The following is a 23,460-nucleotide window of genomic DNA, read 5'->3' on the forward strand; positions in this document are numbered from 1 at the left end:
TGGATCAACTATATTTAGAGATCCATTTAGGTTCACATATAATATATATGCATTTGAACTTCTGGAACCACTATTTTTGACAGATAGGTACTATATCAACCTAGTGAGAGCAACTGTTTTTAAGTTGCACATCCCTTAATTTTAAAACTCCTATTTTTATGTGTTCCTAATAAAAGTTATGTTTTATTTAGACCTGAGACCTTGAGTTTTCCTTTGTTGATCATTTCTAAGTTCGAATATTATCTAAATCCTATGCCTATAATGAGTGCTACAAGTGTATTCTAGAATGGGACTCTTCCCATTTTTCTTTTTTGCCTAATAGTTGCCCTCATCTAACTCCACACTAACATCATTCCCACCTTTGCAGTCCCCACCTCCTCTTTCTCACCCTCCTACCCATTTAGATTGTAAGTTCCCACAGGAACAGGGCTCCCAATTCCCCCTGTATTTGTTTGTTAAATTTTGTCTGGTGTCTCATATTGTACTGTCCTGTTATCTTTGTTACCCATGGACAGCGCTTTGGCACTTTATAAATAAAGAATAAAAATAAATAATAGAATAAAAATAAATAATAAAATAATGAGATAAATAAGTTGCTTTTGCGTTGCAGTTTGGGCACTTGGGCTCAGAAAGGTTCGCCTTCACTGATCTAGAGCTACTACTATAGCTCTAAGTAGTGTGCTCAGTACAAATGGATCCAAACTCAGTAGCTGTGCAGGGGGTTCCATAGTTTATTCAGATTAACAATGTTATAAAAACTTAAAGTCCTTTTTCAATAAAACAAATATGGCAAACAGTACTAGTCACTTCTTCCTTTATACAGACACTGGCCCATATTTATCAAGGTCTGTTGGACCTGATCCGACAGTGCGGATCAGGTCCGACAGACCTCGCTGAATATGGTGAGCAATACGCTCGCCGTATTCAGCATTGCACCAGCAGCTCATAAGAGCTGCTGATGCAACGCCGCCCCCCCCTGCAGACTCGCGGCCAATAGGCCGCCAGCAGGGGGGTGTCAATCAACCCGATTGTACTGGATTGGGTTGATTTCTGGCGATGTCTGTCCGCAGGTTATGGAGCAGCGGTCTTTGTGAACTCTGCTTCATAACTGCTGTTTCTGGCGAGTCTGCAGGCTCGCCAGAAACACGGGGCATCAAGCTCCATTCTAAGCTTGATAAATATGCCCCGCTGTATCGTCTATTTGGTTTTGAAAGCTGAATGACTGTCAATAACACATAATAGTGTATTTTTAACTTCCCTTGGCTGCCAGTAACATTCTGTGCCGTGCATGTGCGTTGTCACCTCTTTTTTTGCTCATTGTTTGTAAAAGATGGGGGCATCGTTTAGCTTCCACTAAGGGCACTTAATTTAAAAACTTGTAATTTAAATGTTCACTATGTTTGTATAGATTTTACTGAGCTGAAATACTGTGCTGTCCAATTGAATACAGGATACCTGCAACCCTACGAAGTGCAAGCTTAGATTTTAAATGCAATAAAAACATTGGAATATGCGCATGTAGAAGTTATTGATATGTTCCAGATGGTTTGATAAAAATGCTGGTTGGGTGAAAAGATGTGTTTATTCCATGAAGTTATTTCACTTGTGAAATATATGTTGGACATGGGGCAACATGATTAACTAATCACTTTAACAATACTTTCATATCTCTAAAATGTTTTTGCAATAAAACGTTAAAAACTTTATAATCAGATACCAAACCACAGAGAAAGGACCTGTCTGTCCATAACGTATTCCTTTTGACAGGTTGGTGACAACTAACTGATAAAGAAAACCCACATAGCTCTCTTGGTGGATAAAATGGAACACGAATAATTGTATTCTTCAGAGAAATGTCATATTTCCTAATAATGCACTCTTTAAAAATAACTTTTCGGCTACGTAGCTGACGTAACACAGCCAAAAACATTGGGAAATGCATCTGAATCTACTAAAATAGAATCTGTTATCACCACCTGTCTGGACAATAAAGATTAGTTGAAATAAAAAAAAAATCCAAACAAACACCCAGTCTAGGAGCAATGGGAGGAGAGGGGCGTGCCATTTTCCATGGTCCTACGGTAGCTGACAAGGAATAGAGAGCTGAGAGTGCGCGTGCTTGTTGTGGTGTGCGCGCCTGGAGGGGATTGTGAGGGGTCGCAGCGCGGGGTAACGGCGCGAGATTCGGTGGTGCTTGGATTGTCCGCTTCTGAGCGGACGTGTCGTCGGGAGAAAAGGAGGAGCTAAGGACTCGGGGATGGTCTGGGACAATTTTCTTCAGTACGGCCTGTGAGAGCAATGCTGCCCGGGGGCCCGGACCCCCCGGGTTGGAGTAGGGGGACCGTGTTGGGCCCCGGGCTGTGGTCATTTGTTTTCCTCCTTGTGTCTGCAGCTAGGGCTCACACAGCAGCGCTAAGCGAGCCCGGACTCAACGTGTACATGAGCGAGGAGGAGGTGCGGCGTCTTATCGGTGAGTGGGGGTCGAGGAAGGGGTAAGAGGCCCAGGTAGTCCCTGATTGAGGGGCTGTGGTATGGGAGCTGTACCAGGTGTGAGTCTTCTGTTTTGCAAGGGGCTTGTAGCACACCCACATGACATAGTAATGCACTCAAAAGCTGTGGGGCACACTGACCATCTCTTGATAACTTGCTTTGTGGGTTACTTTGCAGCAGCGTGAGCAGCATATTGGATAGTTTTTACAAGAGTATAATGATTGTAAGCCCTGAAGATCCATGTGTAGTAACAGTGGCATATGATAGTACTTATTCCATTGGCAAACCCCTGCACTAGTATTGTTGGGGTATCATTTTAGCTATCCAGGTGTTAACCCCTTGGCTGCTAGAGAGGGCTGTAATGCATACAGAAAATGTAGTCCCAAAAAATGCTTTACATCATAGGAAGGAAGGTGAAGCTACATCAAATTAATCTTATTTTCTCACGTTGTTGCAACAGTGTGTATTAAAGGGACACCTTAGTATGTTTTGAATACTGTCTGAAAGCAGTGTTTGCATTATTGCAGTAAAATACCTATTGTACTATCCGTCTATTTTCATCACTCTTATTGAGCATTGCGCTGGCATAACATATGCTGTGCCTAAGGATGTCATTCTTCTGAATGATTTTGGAGTCTACAAAGGCAAACATGTTGATTAGTGGTGTAAGTTCAGTGAAAATACAGCTATCGGTTGTGGGAAGCTAGTGTCATCAGCATTAATTCTAATATTCTTTAAGTTGTAATGCTAAATTTTCTTTTTTTGTATCTACTTTAAGTTTGAAGGGACCTCCTTTTGCCATTGTTATTAGAGTTTCTGATTAATGGGGTACTGCTGGATGTGTAACAATCAGGAGCTAGTATTTAGAAGCTAGATAAGTTTGTGTGTATATATATATATATATATATATATATATATATATATATATATATATATATATATATTCTCTATAATCTCGCATCACACACGCACCAATTGCAAAATACACAAGGCAATGAGCCACCCCTAAAATCTGGTTTTATATATATATATATATATAATTTTTATTTCAATTGTTCATACACCTCTTCAAAGTTATTCACGGACTCATGGCTAGATCCAGGTGTCTCCTAAATTTCACACTAATTTATTTACCTCAATTTAGTTTAAATGTATTTGTACAAACATAGACAACATTTAATGAGCAAAAAGAAACAGACTTCTAGGAGTCATTGCTTCTAGGATTTGTCCTGATCTCTTACACATTACGTGAACGTATTGATTAAACTAAGGGTAAAGGTAGACTCTGATAATATGAAAACATTGTAAATGTATCTTGTCTTCAGTGTAAATTCTTGCCCATTTAAAAAAAAACAACTAATTTTAAATGAGTAAGTTATGATTCAGCGACATTAGGAAATTCAGCACATATGTGCAAGCTCTGATGTCTTTGTGCACCTGCAAAAGTAGATCATATGTGTTACAAAAACAGAACCTTTTTAGATAGTCTTGGCACTCCGGCATTAAACTGTTGATCTGCAGATTGGTAATTTGTGTTTACTAGAAGTGCTTTTGTGAATTATCATTTATTTGTATAGAGCTGCTGGGTAAATATGTAGGGGTATATAGTGACAAATATTGTGGTAAAATACTGATATATAAAATAGACTAAGCAAATCAAAATAATATAGGAGCAGAAGGGCCCTGCTCACAAGAGCTTACAGACTACAGTGATTGGTTTCACTGGGGATTTAGGAAGTATCCTGTCCTAACATTTCAAATGTTGACAGCAATGTTTCTGGGCTGCTTTACATATACTCTCTAAAGCATGTGAATTAAAATGTTAACCTCCTGTTAATAAAATGAAATATAATACACAAATGGACAGAAATCAAAATCAGTTCTAAGTTTGGTGTTTATTTTCCTATTCCATTTTATGGTGAAATGTGCAAGCTAGTGATTTAGGTGTTTTAAAGGGATATGACGCTGCAATTCTGTTGGCGTTCTACAAATAACCAATAATAATATTAATTGAGAAAATGATCGAATGGATTATTTCATTACAGTATTTTCTTATTATCCTGTGTGTTTAATTGCAAATGGGTTTAACACACAGTTAATGTGAGCCATGGGCCAGCAAAGCTCTACTGGTCTATTAAGCGTTAGCCATCAATCAATGAGTGTCTTCAGCTTAGAGTAGGATAAACAGTGTATTGCCACTCCGGATCTGACCTTTAACTATGTGATTGATGCATTCTAAGAACTTAAAGGGACATTAAACCCATAATTTTTCTTTCAAGATTTAGAAAGAACATGCAATTTTAAACAACTTTCTAATTTACTTCTATTATCTAATATGCTTAATTTTCTTGATATCCTTTGCTTAAAAGCACATCTAGATAGACTCAGTAGCTGCTGATTGGTGACTGCACATAGATACCTTGTTTGATTGGCTCACCCATGTGCATTGCTATTCCTTCAACAAAGGATATCTGAAAAATGAAACAAATTATATAATAAAAGTAAATTGGAACTTTTTTTAAAATAGTATTTTCTTTCTGAATTATGAAAGATATTTTTTGGGTTTAATATCCCTTTAAACTTTTTTTAAAATTATTCTCTTTCTAAACCTTACCATATGGTAAGATAGGGTTAGATCAATTATGGGAGCCATTGGGCAATGGTGTGTAAAATTATGATGCTGGTTTATAATTTTGGGTTATTCTGCCTATGTTTATAAAACTCATTCACTAGCTTATTAAATCTGGTTCACAATATTCTTGCTGTTTGCTGGCTTTGTTGACTCCTCTTCTGTATCCTATCCTACCTGCCCTTTGTAACATAAACAGGGCTTGACAAACCCAGGAGCCAGGGAACCACTGGCTCCTAGACTTTTACTCCTGGCTCATACCGTTTTGGGTTATTCTCCATCTATCTATATACAAATACCATTGTCTGGCTCCTAAATATTTGTACTGGTTCTTACATTTTACACAAATGTGTTGACCCAAAGAGAATTACAATGTAAATTTATGAAGGCAGATCAATTTTTACATGCTGAAATATAAATATCTTGCTCATTTAGTCATGAAAACTGCATGGCTAATTGTTGGTTTGGGTTCACATTAATCTGTGCAGGAGACTTCTTTTTATAGTTAAAGGGACATTTAAGTGCAAAATGAAAATGCTCTATTAGAACTAGTTATGCAAACAATAGTGCAATAATACAAATGTGTTTAACCTGCTAAGGGGGTGCATCAATGCACTACTGGAAGCTAGCTGAATGCATCTGATGTGCCAGTGTCATGAGACAAACATGTGTAGCTACCAATTGCCATCTAGCTCCCAGTAGTGCATTGCTGCTGCTGAGCTTATGTACATATGCTTTTCAACAAAGGATACCACAATAAGAAAGCATTTTGAGATATAAGAAGGGAATTTAATTGTCTAAAAAAAAAATTACATGCTTTGTCTGAATCATGAGAGTTCTATTTTGACTTTCATGCACCTTTTTGGTTTTGAGTAGAGCCATACTTTCCTTTTACAGGGAGCTACGTGTCATTTTGTGGTGGTCTTTTTAGTGTATAAACACCCAACCTTTATCTTTCCAATTTATTTCCGTTACTAAATTTGCTTCATTCTTACAGAATACTTTGCACTACTGGGAGCTAGCTGAACTTAATGGATGAACCAATGACAAAAGGCACATGTCTGCTGCTACCTCCCAATAGTTCATTTCTGCTTCTGAGCCTACCTAAGTATGCTTTTCAACAAAGGATTGCTAGAAGATAAAAGCAAATTAGATAATATTAAATTGGAAAGTTGTTTAAAATTGTATGCTTTTGTTTTTTTTAAAAAATGTTTTAATTGATATTAAAGGATTACAGTTTTTTTCTTTTTTCATTACACACTAGTAACATTTTATATAATAATGATCTATTTAAAGGTAGTAACCTATATTTTCTAAAAAACGAAGCTTACAAACCTTATATTTTTAATAAATATTACCCGGCCATGACGTCGCCTTTTCCAGCCCACCGGTTTCGGCATTGTGTGTATAAAATCATTAACAAATTACATTTTGATCCTATGCATATCATTATCACCATAATCGTTCCTAATAAGCCTGCGCATCAATTCGGCTAAATTGCGCATTTCTAATACCAGAAGCCGAAGTTACCCACTTCTATTTACATTTTACGCTTGCGCATTGGAGGCAAAAATCTATTCAATCTGTTATCCAGACTTTCTGCGTAATATAGAAACGTTATAAATTATAATATATCTAAATAAAATTATTCATGACTGTTTCCAAAATAAGTATTGTTTGCTCGTTTACTCTAGGGCGATTCTGGATGCGATCTTAAGCTATGTACTTACGTTATGTGTGCAGCTCACTCGACTGCTGCTGATAGATTCGACTTGCCTTATTCTACTGCAGATGGTGACGTTTCCTCTGACGCCGCGCTAACTCGCGCATGCGCAGTAGTTCAGAAACATGCCATCTTTGGAAAAAATTATATACATTAGAAAATAGAAAATTTATAACTATACTACAATGTTATTTGAATTTAATTTCTGACTACAGTGTCCCTTTAAATAGTATGCGATTTGTAATATAAAATGTTTAATTATTTGTAGTTAAAAACTTTACAGTATACTTAATTTTTTTCCTATAATTTAAAGGGACAGTCTAGTCATAATTAAAGAACCAGTAAACGCAGTAGATTTGCATAATCAACAAATGCATGATAAAAAGACAATGCAGTAGTATGTTTTTTTTTTTGTTTGTTTTTTTCCTGACCATTTTAATTTGTCTTTCCACTCCCACCCCCCCGTACCATGTGACAGCCATCAGCTAATCACAAATACATACACGTTTTATTCTGTGAATTCTTGCACATTCTCAGTAGGAGCTGGTGACTAAAATGTGTAAATATAAAAAGACTGTGCACATTTTGTTAATGGAAGTAAATTTGAAAGTTGTTAAAAATTGCATGCTTTATCTGAATAATTAAAGTTTTTAATTTTGACTTGAGTGTCCCTTAAAACTTTCTTGATTCCAACAGGGCATGCAATTTTAAACAACTTTCCAACTTACTTTTATCATCAAATTTGCTTTGCTCTCTTGGTATTCTTTGTGGAAAGCTTAACCTAGTTAGGCTCATATTGTAATTTCTAAGCCATTAAGCTGTCTGTTATCTCTGCATTTTGACAGTTGGACACTGCTAGCTCATGTTTCTCATATAGATAACATTGTGCTCACTCCAGTGGAGTTATTTAAGAGTCATCACATATTGGCTTAATGCATGTCTGTTAAAAGAACTTAGATAAGGGGCAGTCTGCAGAGGCTTAGAAACCAGATACAGCGGTATAAAGTCTATTAATATAACAGTGTTGGTTATGCAAAACTGGGGAATGTGTAAAATTTATTATCTATCTTTTTAAACGATAATAATTCTGGAGTAGACTGTCAATTTTAACTCTGAAAGTTGTTTTTCTTAGTTCTGCTGAGTTTGTAACGGTGCTCGATTAGATATCTTTAAAATCTAGGAACCAGCCCAAAGTATGAAGCTCTCCTCTGCCCCAGCAACCATGCATACCAAATTTCTGCCTGCCTGAGTCTGTACTGAGAGGCACTAATGATTACGGACATCCTCTGTGGATCTGCTCCATTTCTCTGTCTGTGTACTAGTTACGTTTTTAGTTTCTTATCCTATACACCGCATACCGGACAGGAGCTCCAGCAAAGAATGGTACGAATACCAGCAGCCTGTGAGCAATCACCTCCCCAAGTGCCTCCAGGCAGTGGTTGACAAAACTGACAAGAAGTATTAGGATGGCCTGCACTAGGGAACAGCGATAGTGCTGGAGACTGTATATCCATTGGCGGCTAGTCGGTAAGCTGTTAAAAAGAAAAAACGTGCTGCATAGGATGATGACCTACAGCAGCTTCTGCAGGAAGTCCTCCCCAATAAAGAGCACCGGTACAGCCACGAATAATCACGCGCAAGTGTAGAATGCTTGAGAGAAGGGACAGCCCTGTAGGCAAAGGCAGCTGGGAGACAAAAGGAATTGGATGCTCATGAAGACAGTGCTACAGGGGCATCTGTTGATGGTATTTGGGGGTACTAGCCCTTACAGTTTAGTTGCGGCTGGCAAAGGCTGGTGTGTAACATTTACTTAGAATAAGTAAAATACTTTTGTGAAAAATTTGTGTCCTGAAACCATGGTTGCCAATCACTGATTTTAAATTAAATGCATGGAATAAGATACTGTGTTTATCACATGCCCTGGCCTTTTTTTTCTTTTTTTCTTTTTTTTTTTTTCAAGTGGGTGTTAAACCAGGGCTTAAAGGGGCATATAGCATTTTCTTTATTGCACTTTTAACATAACTTAAAGCATTTCTTTTTTGCATGTTCTCTGCTTCATATATGCTAAGGGAGTTTGCTGCTGTGTTTTTTAGAGTCAGATTTATAAGTAGACTCTACTGTTTTCTTTTGATTTTTCTTTTGTTTTGAACTTTGCTTGTAAGGACACTCAGATTGTTCTGAGGGAAGGGGCTTTGGCCCTAGAACATCATCAAAACATCGCACTTTCATTTTTTTTTTTTTTTATAACTGTATAACGTGATAAAGAAATTATGTAAAATAAAACATAAGCAATGAAATGCCTTTCAACCATTAGCAAACATTTGCTCAAAAAAAAGATATCATACACATCAGTGTTAATTTCGTCGACTAAAACTAGACTAAAATGACTATAAAACTAAAGAAATTCTGATGACTAAAATACGACTAAAACTAAAATGACATTTTAGTCAAAAGACTATGACTAAAACTAAATCAAAATGACATTTTAGTCAAAAGACTATGACTAAAACTAAATAAAAATTTGCTGACAAAAACATTTTATGCAAGTTGTTATAATCAATCCATATCTAATTACTGCTCTTTTGTAAAATTTACGAAACTTAATTGTATTAAATTTTAAGATAAATATATACCACAACAGTTAAATCTGTATTGCATGTTCAAACCTTAATACCATAAATAAAAACAGGTTAATAAACCTTTACTCCAGGAGTATATCATGAGTTTGGAAGTTCTAGAGCAGTGCTAATATCGTTGCCGAAACTTTTTCGAATCTGTGAACAATCAATTGATTCTTCCTATAGAAATAAGCATAACCCACAAGTATGGGTTTAAGTTATGCTGTGCCTGTGCTATCTGCAGAAACTTTTTGTTGTGTTGAGTTACTTGATACTTGTTTTAATTATTAACAGAGAACTGTTAAAGGTTTTATATTGGGTAATATGTTCAATTTAGCCAATACAGTTTACAGGTTTTTTTTTTTATATTTTAAAGTTGCACTTCTGTTTTTTTATGAAACTTGGTTTTATTTAATTGTAAGTTTAATAAAGATGTTACATATCACAACGGCTAAATCTGTGTCTATATTGCATGTTTGAACCTTAATACCATAAATATTAACAGATATTATGTTTACTCCTGGAGTATGTAATCAGTTTGCAAATGATAGAGAAATGCTTAAATAACGCATTACACTTTAACTAAACCCCTTAGATTTTAGTTGACTAAAATCTACTGGGATTTAGTCAACTATAAAATATACTGAAAATTCAGTCGACTAAAACTAGACTAAAACTAAAACAATTCAAATGACTAAAATACGACTAAAACTAAAATGGCATTTTAGTCAAAAGACTAAAACTAAGACTAAATTGAAATTTGCCGTCAAAATTAACACTGATACACATAAAGAGAAGGAAATGCGGCTTGCTACAAGTGTTCACTGTTTTGTATACTTTTACTAGGATCCTATGTTTTTAAATGAACGAATACATTTTTTATGTTTTATTACAACTGGCTTTGGAGAGGCTTGCTTTTAGAGTGGGGTGTACTTCTTTACTTTGTGTTTGTACTTACCGCTGTGACGGAGGCGGTCCCCTTGAAACTGCCACATGACCATTCATTTTTTTAGATAGAGCATGCAGTTTTAAGACACCTTTTCAATTTACTTCTGTTATCAAATTTTGCACAGTCTTATTATGACACGATACAGGGGGCTGGAAAGTGGGATATATAATTTGTGCTCATAAGTTTACATACCCTGGCAGAATTTGGTTTCTTGGCCTTTTTTCAGAGAATATGAATAAAACAAAAACTTTTTTCACTCATGGTTAATGTTTGGCTAAAGCCATTTATTATAAATCAACAGAAACGACCCAAATGACACTGATCAAAAGTTTACATACCCCAGTTCTTAATACCGTGTATTGCCCCCTTTAACACCAATGACATATTGAAGTCTTTTGTGGTATTTGTGGATGAGGCTCTTTATCTTCTCAGATGGTAAAGCTATCCATTCTTCCAGGCAAAAAGCCTCCAGTTCCTGTAAATTCTTGGGCTGTCTTGCATGAACTGCACGTTTGAGATCTCCCCAGAGTGGCTCAATGATTTTGAGGTTAGGAGACTAAGATGACCACTCCAGAACCTTTACTTTATTCTGCTGTAGCCAATGACAGGTCGACTTGGCCTTTTATTTGTGTTTAGGATCATTGTCATGTTGGAATGTCCAAGTACGTCCCATGCGCAGCTTCCTGGCTGATGAATGCAAGTTTTCCTCTAGTATTTTTGATAACATACTGCATTCATCTTGCCATCAATTCTGACCAAATTTCCTATGCCTTTTGTAGCTCACACATCCGCAAAACATCAGCGATCCACCTTCGTGTTTCACAGTAGAAATGGTGTACCTTTTCATCATAGGCCTTGTTGACTCCTCTCCAAATGTAGCGTTTATTGTTGTGGCCAAAAAGCTCAATTTTGGTCTCATCACTCCAAATGACTTAGTGCCAGAAGGTTTGAGGCTTGTGTCTGTGCTGTTTGACGTATTGTAAGCGGGATACTTTGTGGCATTTGTGTAGTAATGGTTTTCTTCTGGCGACTCGACCATGCAGCCCATCTTTCTTCAAGTGTCTCCTTATTGTGCATCTTGAAACAGCCACACCACATGTTTTCAGAGAGTCCTGTATTTCACCTGAAGTTATTTGTGGGTTTTCCTGGCAGTTGTGGCTGAAGTTCTAGTTGGTCTATCTGACCGTGGTTTGGTTTCAACAGAACCCCTCATTTTTTTACTTCTTGATTAGAGTTTGAACACTGCTGATTGGCATTCTCAATTCCTTGGATATCTTTTTATATCCCTTTCCTCTTTTATACAGTTCTACTACCTTTTCCTGCGGATTCTTTGATAATTCTTTTGCTTTCCCCATGACTCAGAATCCAGAAACGTCAGTGCAGCACTGGATGAAAGATGCAAGGGTCTATCAGGAGTCCAGAAACTCATTGACATTTTTATACACACACACTAATTACAAGCAAACAGATCACAGGTGAGGATGGTTACCTTTTTATAGCCATTCAAACCCCTTTGTGTCAACTTGTGTGCATGTTATCAGGCCAAAATCACCAGGGTATGTAAACTTTTGATCAGGGTCATTTGGGTAGTTTCTGTTGTCATTATGATTTAAAAAGAGTAAACACAGTTGATAATAAATGACTTTAGTCAAACACTAACCATGAGTGAAAGAAACGTTTTTGTGTTATCATTCATATTCTCTGAAAAATGGCAAAGAAATAATAAATTCTGCAAGGGTATGTAAACTTATGAGCACAACTGTGTGTATATATATATATATATATATATATATATATATATATATATATATATATATATATATATATATATATATATATATATATATACACATATATACAGGGAGTGCAGAATTATTAGGCAAATGAGTATTTTGACCACATCATCCTCTTTATGCATGTTGTCTTACTCCAAGCTGTATAGGCTCGAAAGCCTACTACCAATTAAGCATATTAGGTGATGTGCATCTCTGTAATGAGAAGGGGTGTGGTCTAATGACATCAACACCCTATATCAGGTGTGCATAATTATTAGGCAACTTCCTTTCCTTTGGCAAAATGGGTCAAAAGAAGGACTTGACAGGCTCAGAAAAGTCAAAAATAGTGAGATATCTTGCAGAGGGAGGCAGCACTCTTAAAATTGCTTCTGAAGTGTGATCATCGAACAATCAAGCGTTTCATTCAAAATAGTCAACAGGGTCGCAAGAAGCGTGTGGAAAAACCGAGGCGCAAAATAACTGCCCATGAACTGAGAAAAGTCAAGCGTGCAGCTGCCAAGATGCCACTTGCCACCAGTTTGGCCATATTTCAGAGCTGCAAGATCACTGGAGTGCCCAAAAGCACAAGGTGTGCAATACTCAGACATGGCCAAGGTAAGAAAGGCTGAAAGACGACCACCACTGAACAAGACACACAAGCTGAAACGTCAAGACTGGGCCAAGAAATATCTCAAGACTGATTTTTCTAAGGTTTTATGGACTGATGAAATGAGTGAGTCTTGATGGGCCAGATGGATGGGCCCGTGGCTGGATTGGTAAAGGGCAGAGAGCTCCAGTCCGACTCAGATGCCAGCAAGGTGGAGGTGGAGTACTGGTTTGGGCTGGTATCATCAAAGATGAGCTTGTGGGGCCTTTTCGGGTTGAGGATGGAGTCAAGCTCAACTCCCAGTCCTACTGCCAGTTTCTGGAAGACACCTTCTTCAAGCGGTGGTACAGGAAGAAGTCTGCATCCTTCAAGAAAAACATGATTTTCATGCAGGACAATGCTCCATCACACGCGTCCAAGTACTCCACAGCGTGGCTGGCAAGAAAGGGTATAAAAGAAGAAAATCTAATGACATGGCCTCCTTGTTCACCTGATCTGAACCCCATTGAGAACCTGTGGTCCATCATCAAATGTGAGATTTACAAGGAGGGAAAACAGTACACCTCTCTGAACAGTGTCTGGGAGGCTGTGGTTGCTGCTGCATGCAATGTTGATGGTGAACAGATCAAAACACTGACAGAATCCATGGATGGCAGGCTTTTGAGTGTCCTTGCAAAGAAAGGTGGCTATATTGGTCACTGATTTGTTTTTGTTTTGTTTTTGAATGTCAGAAATGTATATTTGTGAATGTTGAGATTTTGGTTTCACTGGTAAAAAAAAATAATTGAAATGGGTTAGGGATGCACCGAAATGAAAATTCTGGACTGAAACAGATACCGAAAATTCAGGATGCCCCTGGCCGAAAACCGAAACGAAACTGAAATTGCTTTTTTCTTTAACTACAGTGTGTGTGTGTGTGTGTGTGTAGCTGAGAGAGCTTGTAGGCGGGAAAGCTCCAACAAATGGACATGGTCACTTGTACCGTAGGGAGTGATCTGCAGTGAAACTGGAGCTCTATAAGGGAGAGCTTGGTTATAGCCAGACAACAATACGAGGTGGACATGTGTTTTGTTTTTGGGTACAAGATGAGGAAAAAGAAAGCTCGCTGGGTCTTTAGAGTATATCCATCAATTTATTTGGATACAGGTATAGGTAAGCCAGGTACACTCAAAATCTGACGCGTTTTGCGCATTCGCAAATGCGCTTCATCAGAGATGCCCGAAGCCCCAAATGGAGTCTGCCTGTCACCTATCACCAGGACCACCGGACTTAGCTACAACCTTACGTGCAAGGTGGTTATAGAAAGTTACTGTGCTTTTTTTGTATACACTGACTGGTGGGTGTTAATTTGTACGAACTGTGTGCGAGCTTGGGACTTATGCATATATAGTGTGCACGCATATTTGCCTCAGGCGGATAGAATGTCTATGCACAAGAGGCTGATGTATGAGCACTTTATATAAGGCTTATAGATACTCACTGTGTGTGCTTAGGGCTGTGTCTGATAATATCAAGTGTTTATAAACATGTTACTTATCCTCCTTTGATTACTGTATTCACTATTCAGAACTTTGGTTTCCTTATTTAAAAAAAAAAAAAAAAAAAAAAAAAGGGGGCTCTGCTGGTTTCAAATATCATCATGTAATGGTACTTATGTGTGTGCTCTGTGTACCATGCCAGTGCTGTGCTGCTCACCTTATACTAAGGATAGACATGTAACTCAATAGAACAGGGGAGGGCTGTACATTTTTAGCCATTTTGGTCCTCTTTGGGCCGAAATTGGAATTGCACATTTTCGGTGGCCCACATTTTGGTACATCACTAGTATTATTCTTTATTTAGTTCTGTGTAACAGAATCAGATTTAACCGTTTTTGTTTTGTTACCAATTATCAAAATAAAGTATAGTCCTGGAAAACTATTATTATGTGGAAAACAGTAAGTCAAGTAAAGAACTCAAACAGCAGCTCTAGGCTGGCATCAAATTTGAAATATGCTACACAATAATTTTACCGAAAATGAAAGGCAAAAAAACCCGAAAACCGAAATAACAAAATATGCCATTTTCGGCCGAAACTTTCTGCGGCCGAAATTTCGGTGCATCCCTAAAATGGGTATATATTTGTTTTTTGTTAAGTTGCCTAATAATTATGCACAGTAATAGTCACCTGCACACACAGATATCCCCCTAAAATAGCTATAACTAAAAACAAACTAAAAACTACTTCCAAAACTATTCAGCTTTGATATTAATGAGTTTTTTGGGTTCATTGAGAACATGGTTGTTGTTCAATAATAAAATTAATCCTCAAAAATACAACTTGCCTAATAATTCTGCACTCCCTGTATATGTGTGTGTATATATATATATGTATGTGTGTGTATATATATATATATATATATATATATATATATATATATATATATATATATATATATATATATATATATATATATGTATGTGTGTGTGTATATGTAATTATAGTGTGTATATACCCACAAATACTAGTTAATGTCAGCCCTGGTTTGGCAATACTGTGGTGTTCATGAACGCAGTAGTGATTGATGGCTGAGCACAAATGCCATCCCTGATTGGCATGGTTGCTGTAAGAGAACAGTTGTAAGGAAGGTCTGTCATGTGGCATCTGTACAGTATGTCAGCTTTTAAAGACTGGTTTTAAAGTCTGGATAGAGTGAATTCACATTATTATAGATTCATTTTATAGTGACCATGAAATGCACTTCTAAAATTAATTTATAATTCTTAAGCATTTTTTGCAGTATGATTTTTAGAAAAAATGTTTAAATGTTTGTGATAAGTATTTTGCATAGATAACCCTTTGAGAATATGCATGTAGGCTGTGTGCATGCATTTATCACTTTTACTTTGCCTAGGCATGGTTCACCTACCTGGACACCAGCATCATATAGAAAATGGGCCCTGACACTTGGGAAAGTTTCCTAGTCTTGGAAAAACGTAGGTGCTGGACTGATAGCTACACTTTGCCTATTCGTAAGAGATGCACTTCTGTTCAACCTTGGGAGTAGCAGTCCTAAATGTGCTTGGCATTCTGTTTGTATATAAATGTGTGCATGTTTTTCTCTAGACATTACTGGCTTTGGCATATTCTGCACACTGCTGTGTGTGTCTATTTAGCTTGCATGCGTTGTAAGGCAGAATATGTGCTGTTTAAGTATGCCATGACAACAGATTGTGATATATAAAGTTGGCCTCAAGTCTTATGGCAAAGTATCTGAGCAGTGTCTGTTCTTGGTTTCAACGAAATTACTTGTTTGAAAACTTGCATGGTTCTGAAAATCCTGCGCAGTCCAGGTTTGCCCTTGAAATTTCCTGTGAGTATAGTGCTGCTGTGAGTTATTCAGCAATTAACTCTCACTTGACTTGAACACACATGGATAATCAAGGAGTTGTATCATATGATTACCCATAATTGTCTGGCTTCCAGATTTTCAATAGATTTGACAAGCTTTGTTTGAAGTTTAAAAAAACCCTGCACTATAATACAAACAAAAAATGTCAGTACTATTATTCATTGTTACATATTCCATTAGCTTGTTTTCTGTGGTTTTACTTATCGAAGCATGTATGTCAATACACTGTTCAATAATTGCCTTGAAAGTATCTGTTTTGTGGAAATGCTATAACTAGTTTGAAGAAATGTTTAGTGTGCTCTGTTTTATTTATTTCATAGGACTTAAATAAAACCACACTTCAATTTACAATGTATGGGGCACTTGAAAATGAACATGTAAACATAAAACGCTCAATGTCAGTTGAAGCTATGCTTTGAGGGAGGCTCAGGAAGCATGTTATTTCTGCAGAAACAAATTCACAGTTTTGAGAACTGCAAAACTAAGAATATGTGAGATCTTCTAGATAGACAAAATGCCCAAAATAATCTTACAGAAACGTCTTGGAGAGGTATTGTGAATGGATTGATAGAATTATTTTATCATAAACAATAAAGTTAAACTTTCATGATTTAGATAAAACATTTAAGTTTTAAAGGGATAGTCTAGTCAAAATTAAACTTATGATTCAGAGCATGCAATTTTAAGCAACTTTCTAATTTACTCCTATTTTTTTTTTTATTTGTTCTCTTGGTATCTTTATTTGAGAAAGCAAGAATGTAAGCTTAAGAGCCGGCACAAATGTAGCCACCAATCAACATGCGCTACCCAGTTGCTGAACCAAAAATGGGCCGGCTCCTAAGCAAACATTCTTGCTTTTTCAAATAAAGATGCAAAGAGAACGAAGAAAAAAATGAAAGTTTAATTTTGACTAGATTATCCCTTTAAGAGACTTAACAATTTACCTCCATTATTAAATTGTGCAGTCTAGCTGCTCTGAGTGCCCCGGCAGTGCACTGAAGAGATAGGCACAACTACATTGACCAATCCTAGAAACGGATCCATCACTCCCTTTTCACAAGATGAAACCTCCTAGGATGGTCTACCGCAGGGCGGAGAACCTAAGGGACATATTGGTGAAAACAGATCCAATCAACTGTTACCAGAAGGATACCTGGCTAAAGACATCCAAAAATGGATGCTTCACATGTGGAAGCTGCATTACATGCAATACCATGATGAGGGGCCAGACGTTCCAACATCCACACACCAATAGGCATTATACTATTCGGCACAGGTTGACGTGCACGAGTACATACGTCATTTATATGTTAATTTGCCCGTGTTCGCTGGTCTTTGTCGGGAAGACGATAACGAGCTTCAGGGATAGGATGGCGAACCACCGTTGTGCAATCCGGGAGGCGCTGAAGAAAGGGGACTCGGAGCAGCCAGTGGCATGCCACTTTGTTGATTGCAACCACAGTTTATCCAGCCTAAGGTCGATGCTGATCGATCATGTACCCCCACTGACAAGAGGTGGGAACAGGGCAAAAAAATTGCTACAGGTTGAAACAAAAAGGATTCATACATTGGACACCTTAGTACCAAGGGGACTGAATACTGTCCTTGTTTTCGGACCATTCTACACCAAATGATCATGATGGAACTCATATGTCACAGGATCAAAAGCTATTACCCAAAGTGTATCCATATGGATGATCGTCCTAGTGGGTACCCACAGGTTTCTATACATACTCCAAGTGATATGAATGAGGTAACTTGATGTGAGGTAACTGTGTACGTCAGTGCTTGACAAATGCGTTTAAAAATTAGGAGCCAGTAAGAATATTTAGGAGCCAGGCATATTTTTAGGAGCCAGACCGTTGGATTTGTATATAGATATATGGAGAATAACCCAAAAAGTTAGCAGCCAGGGGTAAAATTCTAGGAGCCAGTGGCTACCAGGCTCCTGGGTTTGTCGAGCCCTGGTGTACGTTATTAGGCCCTCTGCTTGATTTGTCAGTAAACCTGTCAACTCTCTAGATTCTCCATGGGGGATTATGTGCAGGCACTAATGATTAAAATATGTATATATGCGAATTGTTTTTAATTTAGCACGTAATAATTTGTATTATTAGATGCGATCAGCACCTTACATTGTGATTGTACCGTGGTTAACAAGTAATACAGGATGACCAGTGTATTTAGGGTCTCTGCTGTTGCCCTTTATTGTTTTGCCATCGTAGTATAACAGCTGAGTATTGTGCATCGGCTAATACGTATGGTGACAGAGGCTTTGTGTGCAGGTTACCATGGTTACCAACAGGAGCGTGATTGGTCATGACGAATCGCGCAGATATGGAGCGTGATGACGTCATGACGTTGCAGTCAGATCGCATTTACGAATACAAACACACTTGTATATAAGGCAGGTAAATTTGATGTGTGATAGGTGTGCTTTTTGGGAATTGGATTTCTCAATGCTTTTATGACTTTTGACAAAGGTGTTGGATGGATTGAAATTGTTACTTTTTATGAAGAACAGTGAGTGCCTTTTTGATGGGAATATATACCGTGTATATATATATATATATATATATATATATATATATATATATATATATATATATATATATATATATATATATTTTTTATTTCTTCAGTAAGATTTTAACATTTCATATTACCTTGCTCGCTTATTACCCCTCATTAAGCCAATTTTATATAGCAGTCCATTTCATAAAGGGGAATATGAGCTTTGCTTCACTGTAGCATCAGAATTTAATGTGCCTTTTTTTTTTTAAGGGGATATTATTTTTTGATGTATGCATAATTTATATTGGAAATACATTTCAAAAGATCTGCATTCAAATCTTTTTTTAAAACATGGATTTGACAAATGTATCTTACATTTAGGAACCAACTATAAAACCTTGTTTTTAACAATTGCAGAACTAGCCCTATCTGATGCCATATTTCTGTTTGGTACATTTAAAAATAATTATCCAGCTACTAAAATAGTAAACACTTTGCTATTTAAATACAACAACACACACACACTACAGATGGAGTATGTTTAAAGGGAGCATGCAATTTTAAGCAACTTTCTAATTTACTCCTATTATCATTTTTTCTTTGTTCTCATGTTATCTTGATTTGAAAAAGCAGTAATAAAAGGTTAGGCGTCGGCCCATTTTTTAGTTCAGCACCTTGGTAGAGGTGCTGATTGGTTTGCTACATTTAGCCACAAATCGGCAAGTTCTACCCATGTGCTGAACAAAAAATGGTCTGGCTCTAAAGCTTACAGTCCTGCTTTTTCAAATCAAGATAGCATGAGAACAAAGAACTTGATAATAGGAGTAAATTAGAAAGGTGCTTAAAATCTCATGCTCTATATGAATCATGAAAGAAAAAAAATGGGTTTAGTATCCCTTTAACCCCTTAATGACAACTGACGTACCAGGTACGTCCTGCAAAAACTTTCAGTTAGTGACAATGGACGTACCTGGTACGTCAGTTGTCTAAGAGAGTGCTGGAAGCGATCGCAATCGCTTCCAGCAGCTCTCAGGGTATTGCAGTGATGCCTCGATATTGAGGCATCCTGCAATACCCTTTAAAAAGCATCCAATGCAGAGAGAGCCACTCTGTGGCCCTCTCTGCACCGGTAGCAATGGGGCCGTTCGTTGGTGGGTGGGAGCTTACAAGGGAGGAGGGTGGGCGGCCCATCGCTATCCGGCATCCGGTTCCTACAAGTGCATTGTGCACGCCGTATGCTGGGAGCATGCGGAGGGGGGGCCTGCGTGTGCGCGTGCAGCAAACGCTGCCACCAATGAGTTCTGTTAAGAGGGAGGGGGGGCAGCAAACTTTAAAAAAAAATAAAAAAATTATAGGATCTGCTAGGGTTAGGGGGGTGGGGGTACTGGGGGGGGCAGCTACACTACAGAAAAAAACGACTAAAAAAAAACAAAAAAAAAAAACACACTTTATTTTTTGGGGAAAACTGGGTACTGGCAGACAGCTGCCAGTACCCAAGATGGTGACAAATAGGTAGGTGGGGAGGGTTAGAGAGGTGTTTGGGGGGGGTCAGGGAGGTTGGGGGTTAAGGCAGGGGTCCATCACAGCTGAGTAATTAAAAAAAAAAAAAAAAAACAACAAAAAAAAAAAACACCTTTTATTTTAGTACTGGCAGACTTTCTGCCAGTACTTAAGATGGCGGGGACAATTGTGGGGGAGGGAAGAGAGCTGTCTGGGAGGGATCAGGGGGTGGGATGTGTCAGGTGGGAGGCTAATCTCTACACTAAAGCTAAAATTAACCCTGCAAGCTCTCTACAAGCTACCTAATTAACCCCTTCACTGCTGGGCATAATACAAGTGTGGTGCGCAGCAGCATTTAGCGGCCTCCTAATTGCCAAAAAGCAACGCCAAAGCCATATATGTCTGCTATTTCTGAACAAAGGAGATCCCAGAGAAGCATTTACAACCATTTGTGCCATAATTGCACAAGCCGTTTGTAAATAATTTAAGTGAGAAACCTAAAATTGTGAAAAATGTCACTTTTTTTTTCTTATTTGCTCGCATTTGGCGGTGAAATGGTGGCATGAAATATACCAAAATGGGCCTAGATCAATACTTTGGGTTGTCTACTACACAACACTAAAGCTAAAATGAACCCTTCAAGGTCCCTACAAGATCCCTAATTAACCCCTTCACTGCTGGGCATAATACATGTGTGGTGCACAGCGGCATTTAGTGGCCTTCTAATTACCAAAAAACAATGCCAAAGCCATATATGTCTGCTATTTCTGAACAAAGGGGATCCCAGAGAAGCATTTACAACCATTTGTGCCATAATTGCACAAACTGTTTGTAAATAATTTCAGTGAGAAACCTAAAGTTTGTGACAAAATTTGTGAAAAAGTGAACGAATTTTTTTATTTGCTCGCATTTGGCAGTGAAATGGTGGCATGAAATATACCAAAATGGGCATAAATCAATACTTTGGGATGTCTTCTAAAAAAAAATATGTACATGTCAAGGGATATTCAGAGATTCCGGACAGATATCCGTGTTCCAATGTAACTAGCGCTAATTTTGAAAAAAAGTGGTTTGGAAATAGCAAAGTTCTACTTGTACTTATTGCCCTATAACTTGCAAAAAAAGCAAACAACATGTAACCATTGGGTATTTCTAAACTCAGGACAAAATTTAGAAACTATTTAGCATGGGTGTTTTTTGGTGATTGTAGATGTGTAACAGATTTTGGAGGTCAAAGTTAGAAAAAGTGTGTTTTTTTTTTTCCCCATTTTTTTCCTCATATTTTATATTTTTTTTATATTAAATTATAAGATATGATGAAAAAAATGGTATCTTTAGAAAGTCCATTTAATGGCGAGAAAAACGGTATATAATATGTGTGGGTACAGTAAATGAGTAAGAGGAAAATTACAGCTAAACACTAACACTGCAGAAATGTAAAAATAGCCATTGCCATTAAGGGTAAGAAAACTGAAAAATGGTCCGGTCATTAAGGGGTTAAGGAACTTCATAAAAATTGTGCGTTAACATTTGTCTTGTAGCAAAGAAGTACACTTCAAACCCAAGGCTGAAGTTATTGGCAGTGAGAGTAGCACATTCCAGTGTAATGACAGTATGTAGGGACTCCATTAAGAAATTAGTATGCCTGAATCCTTACTTGGAAAAGAATGTGAGGCTGTGTTGAAGTGGTTAGTTAAATGGATAGGACAATACTTTGATATTGTAATGTACAATAATATAATTATTGGTAATAACCAAAACTTTGCAAAGTTTCATTGTTTTGTCCAATAATTTTTCTGTAATTTAACACACAAATTGTGTTTGTTTTCTTTTTCTTTTACATTCCCAAATGAATTGAAAGTGTGTACTCCAGACTTCAGAAGCCTAACCCGGATACATTTTAAATTTATTTAGATTTTTTTTTAACACACATTCATCTACAGATTTTTTTTTTCTTGGGAGCTGTCAATAGCATTCATTCCTAATGGAAAGTGAAGGGTACAAACTGACTGGCCATTGCTCTTTTTTGCCTTTTGGTCATGATCCAGCAAATCCCAAGAACCATGCGTCCTAACGTTTTACTTATGGTTTCCTTTATGCTTTTTTTTTTTTTTTTTTAATTATCTGTGTACACCCAGGTGTGGAAAAAAACTTGTGTTTTTTTTAATTGGCATAATAATATACATCCATTATCTGCTTTCCATGTATGAGCTGTGTATAAAGATTGTATGCAATACAGAAAATAAAAACAGCCTTCTTGCTTTGCTGGTTTTTGGATTAGAGTTTGGTGAGAGTTAATGGCCTGTGTTTGTGAACAGTCAGTCATGTTTATACAGCAGATTGTAAGCTGTTTCCAGCTATGCTCACTGGCTCATCTGTTCTGACATAATTGACTTGTAAGATTTATGAAGCTTGCTTTGTAAATAAGAAAATGCCTTTTAAATGTCCGCTGGCTGTATGTAAATGGAAGGCTCATGTTGCTTTAGGTGTAGTACACATGTAGTAGCAAGGTCTTCTATAGTGCAATTTCCTTGAAATGCATTAATAAAGTGACAGTAAAGTTGAAATGAAATTTTCTTAGAGAATGCAAGTTAAAACAATATAAAAAAAAGATGGGAAAATACTGAACAATTTACTTTATATTTTTTTTTTTTTCTTAATCTAAGGCAGTGATGGCCAACACATACGGGTCACAGATCAATATTTTAGGAGCCTTAAGGGCTGCATATAAATTTATGGCAATGAAACGATTATATATTTATGTTTTCTAAAAATGTTCAGTGGGACAATCCCAGATTTAGGTGAGTTTACATGGTATTCTGTCTGCTGTTCCAAGTTATGACCACCTTGTTTGTCAACCCATCAGAAGCCCGCAAAGTTCATATTTTAAGTTCAACTTTTTTTTGGAGGGCTAGAAATACTATGGAACATCTTCCTGGGGCTTTAAAAACCTGGTGTTTAGTGCTGCTAGTTGTCCGTGCTTGATTTAAGGGACACTCGAGTTAGAATTAAAATTTCATTATTTCAGAGAATGCAATTTTAAACAACTTTGTTGTTTAATTTGCTTCATTTTCTTCATATCCTAGACTTGAGAGCACTTATATATCTCTTGTCACTGGTTCACCCAATGCAATCGGCTAACTCCCATTGGTGCGTTTTGGTGTTCTTTAAACAAAGGATACCAAAAGAATTCAGTAAATTGGAAGGTTGTTTAAAATGATAGGCTCTATCTGAATCGTGAAAGAAACCTTTTGGGTTTTCAT

The 23,460-nt window shown here is 37.2% G+C and overlaps 1 protein-coding gene across 2 annotated transcripts in view; it reads left to right on the forward strand.

The window, feature by feature from the left end:
• The first annotated feature begins 2,082 nt into the window (after positions 1–2,082).
• Positions 2,083–23,460, forward strand: part of RYK (receptor like tyrosine kinase) — a 677,262-nt gene continuing 655,884 nt past the window's right edge. For both annotated transcript variants that reach the window (XM_053709793.1, XM_053709795.1), the window contains exon 1: positions 2,083–2,470. In XM_053709793.1, coding sequence (XP_053565768.1) covers positions 2,299–2,470 — 172 coding nt within the window. In that variant the 5' untranslated portion in view covers positions 2,083–2,298. The remainder of the gene's footprint in view (positions 2,471–23,460) is intronic.

Source organism: Bombina bombina, chromosome 4, assembly GCF_027579735.1.
Source record: "Bombina bombina isolate aBomBom1 chromosome 4, aBomBom1.pri, whole genome shotgun sequence".
Classification (NCBI taxonomy): Eukaryota; Metazoa; Chordata; class Amphibia; order Anura; family Bombinatoridae; genus Bombina; species Bombina bombina.